Source organism: Vitis riparia, chromosome 14 (assembly GCF_004353265.1).
Source record: "Vitis riparia cultivar Riparia Gloire de Montpellier isolate 1030 chromosome 14, EGFV_Vit.rip_1.0, whole genome shotgun sequence".
Classification (NCBI taxonomy): Eukaryota; Viridiplantae; Streptophyta; class Magnoliopsida; order Vitales; family Vitaceae; genus Vitis; species Vitis riparia.
Genome location: NC_048444.1, coordinates 11,500,101 through 11,503,513, shown reverse-complemented (window position 1 = coordinate 11,503,513; position 3,413 = coordinate 11,500,101). Strand labels below are relative to the sequence as shown.

Sequence of the window (3,413 nt, the reverse complement as noted above, 5' to 3'; positions counted from 1 at the left end):
TATCAAATTTGAAGGTCTAAATCAGAAATATGCAAGCAAGCCTAAGTAAAATATATGGAAATAAAAAGAAACCTGAGCCCAAAATAATGAAATCAAACCAAAGCCCACAAGAAAAGGCCCACGATTCAAAGACCCACTACAGAAATCCAAATGAATTTTACCTATGCTTCTCAAAGAGTTGCACATGGGGAAGAAATAGCCATGGCGGATTTGCTGGCTGTAAGGGAAAGGTAACAACAGCAGCATAGTGGCTATGGGGGAGAAAGGTGAGAGATGAAGAGAGAGAGGGGGGTTTGGGTGAGAGAGAAAGAGAGGGAAGGGTTGTGGTTGTAGTAGGTAAGAAGAAGAGAGTATATGGGAGGTAGAGAGATAGAGAGAAATAAAGACAAAAAAAAAGGTGGTTGGGCATGGTTTTGTGCATGTGGCGATGGCGTGGGTATGTGGTATGGGAGAGAAGAAGGGAGGAAAGGAAAAAATAAAAAGACAAAGGAAGAGAAGTAGAAGGGGGAAAGAAGATGAAGATGAAGGAAAACAAGAGAGGAGAGAGGGGGTTGTTTCTAATTTTTATAAAAATTGCATTTTTAATATATAGTTTCAAATTAATTTTAAAAAAATAAAAGAGAATTAGTTTTGAAAAATTAAATTTTTTCATTTTTTTTGTAGAGAGTATTCGTGTTGATAACGTGTTATAAAATAAAAGAATAAGAAGAAGAAAATACAAGAGAATAAACAAAGATATTCAAAGAAAAGTATAATAAAATGTAAAAAGAGAAATGTATCTCTGTTTTATAGGGAGTTTACAAAAATATATATATATATATATATATATATATATATATATATATATATATATATATATAATTATCCACAAGTTCTATAATCCAATAAATTCTTATATTTTATAACAAAGAATTGTTATTTATTTAGGTTTCTTATATTAATTAAAATTTTTAGTCTAATAGGAATTAAAGTCCTACTACAATTATGATTGATTTATTATACATATGCTTATTATTATGATGAAAATGTAATACAACAAATTTTTAAGTAAAAATATCATCAATAACCAAATAGGGAGTACATACCAATGTACTTTAGAATCCAATATTTCAATGGTAGTGGCCTTGACACCACCCGCGATATTGTGGTGCGGGCAGGACAATTTGACCCTTAAAGGAAGAATATGCGACCTAGAATTAAATCGATGCATGAATGAGAAGGACTTACCTTACGATGAGTAATGTTAAACTTGTTGCTTGAGTGTGAGTTGGACCAGCTCTTGGACTAGTGCATCCAAATCCCTTGAAGAGGTGCCACCGGGTAGCACTGCACCCAAAGCCTTGTCTCTCAACTCCTTGGCCCTCCTCTTTTGGGGAGAGTCCTCACTCATGGCCTCAGCAATTTTCCTACCCAACTCAGCCGAGTCAGGCACGGCTTCGCTGCCCTCGCACACTCGCACCGCAGCTCCCAAGTTGTCCACCAAGCGCATCGCGTTCACGTACTGATCGGCCTCCATGGGCCACCCCAGAATCATGGCACCACACACCACCCCTTCTATGAGCGAGTTCCATCCGCAGTGACTCAGGAACCCACCCACCGCTCTGTGACTCAGTATCGACACCTGCGGGGCCCATCCCTTTATTACCTTTCCCCTCTCGCCTACTCGCTCCTCAAACCCATCTGGCGGCGAACTACCCGCTCTCATCACCCATATGAATCGGCCGCCGCTCCCTTCCAGCCCAGATGCTAGAGCCTCTACTTGGTTGGGTTTCAGCAGCTTTTGACTCCCAAAGCAGACGTACACAACCGAGCCATCAGGACAACCATCCAGCCAACCCATCACAGCATCGAAAGCAGCCGACTCCAGACTCGGGTTTCCACGATCCATGGATCCAGATCCGCTTGGCAAATTAAGCGGTCCGACACCCCAGACCCGGTGGTGACCCATTTGGGTCCTCAAATGGTCTAAATACTCGCCCTCCAACGCATCAAACGTGTTAAACACGCGCCCCCAACTCAAGGTATTAGCGGTCATACAATCCCTCACGAACGCCCAATCGGGATCGGATCCTCTGTAGAACCGGTAGATAGAAGGCAAATGCTCGGCTCTGAAGGACGGCGTATTCGGAAGTTGAGGAAAGGAAACCACGGGCAAAGAGAGGGCGGTGTCGGCGTTAAGCCATAGGTGGTCACTGACAGATGAGAGAAAAGCGCCGGAGGAGTAGAAGGTGATTCTGGGGATACGGAGTTGGTGGGCAAGGTGGTGGGTCCAGCCGAGGAAGAAGTCAGATATAATGGCAACAGGAGGTGAAGCATGGGAGTTGAACCAGTGGAAAATAGGGTTGTGAAGCTTGGCGAGAGCGTTGATGATGGGAACGTTGCCATGGTTGCCAATGTCCTTGACGTTCTCAACCCCCGGTGGGAGGGAGGGGTGGTGAGGAAATTCTAGGACAAGGGTTTTGACACAAGTGGGGTGGGCGGAGAGGAGAGGGTTGAGGAAGGGTAGGTTCTTGGGAGTGACGACCAGAGTGAGGGTTAGGTTGGGGTAAGTGAGAAGCAACTGATGGGCTAGATCTAGAAGCGGAAGCATGTGGCCTTGTGCAGCGTATGGAAACACCAGAATGTGAATGGGTGTTTGTGCAGAACCTGACATGACTTTGGAGGTATGAATTCCACCGGTTGCCTTACCCTGTCCTCGCATTTATTCCAGTGGTGGTGGGTGGTGATGGTGATGGTGGTCGGTGGCGGGCTACACCTCTTTTTACTACTGTTCAAGTTATATCGCATGAGCAAGAGACGTGTTGGGAAACGTGTTCCAGGAACTCGCTTAAAAAATAATAAAAAAAAAGAAGAGATTTTAATAATAATTCAAGAGTGATTTTGGTATGGTAAAAGTATTATAAGTATAGAAAATTGTGCCTTAAACCCAGACTTGAAAATTGACATTGTATTATTTGAATATTTTTTATATTTTATGAACAATACATTGACATTGTCATAATATATTATTTTGTAATATGACCATTTTCTAACTAAGGGTGATACTTAATTTTAAATTGAATAATATATTATAATTTAATAATTTGAAAAATATTAAAATACCCTTTTAAATCTTAAATATATGTGAACTTGATATGATTTAAATTATTAAAACACGATATCATCAAATCAAGCAAATGTATCAATCATATTAAGAGATGTTCATGTAATTATATCATAATTTTTTTTCCTTATACATGATATCTTTTGTATAAAGTTTTGTTGATGAAAAATGAAAAAATATTTTGTTATGCAAAGAGGTATAAAAACACATTAAAATAAAAAAGAGAATATAATGGAGTACAAATAAGAGGGAAATCACCTTAAATAGAGATATAATAGAAAACATGAAAATGTGAGGAAAAAATAAGTTT

The 3,413-nt window shown here is 40.2% G+C and overlaps 1 protein-coding gene across 1 annotated transcript; it reads right to left on the bottom strand.

The window, feature by feature from the left end:
- Positions 1 to 988: 988 nt before the first annotated feature.
- Positions 989 to 2,747, bottom strand: LOC117929573 (UDP-glycosyltransferase 89A2-like). The gene has a single exon (XM_034849889.1). The coding sequence runs from the start codon at positions 2,699 to 2,701 to the stop codon at positions 1,244 to 1,246; it is 1,458 nt and encodes a 485-aa protein (XP_034705780.1). The 5' UTR covers positions 2,702 to 2,747; the 3' UTR covers positions 989 to 1,243.
- Between the last annotated feature and the right edge of the window lie 666 nt (positions 2,748 to 3,413).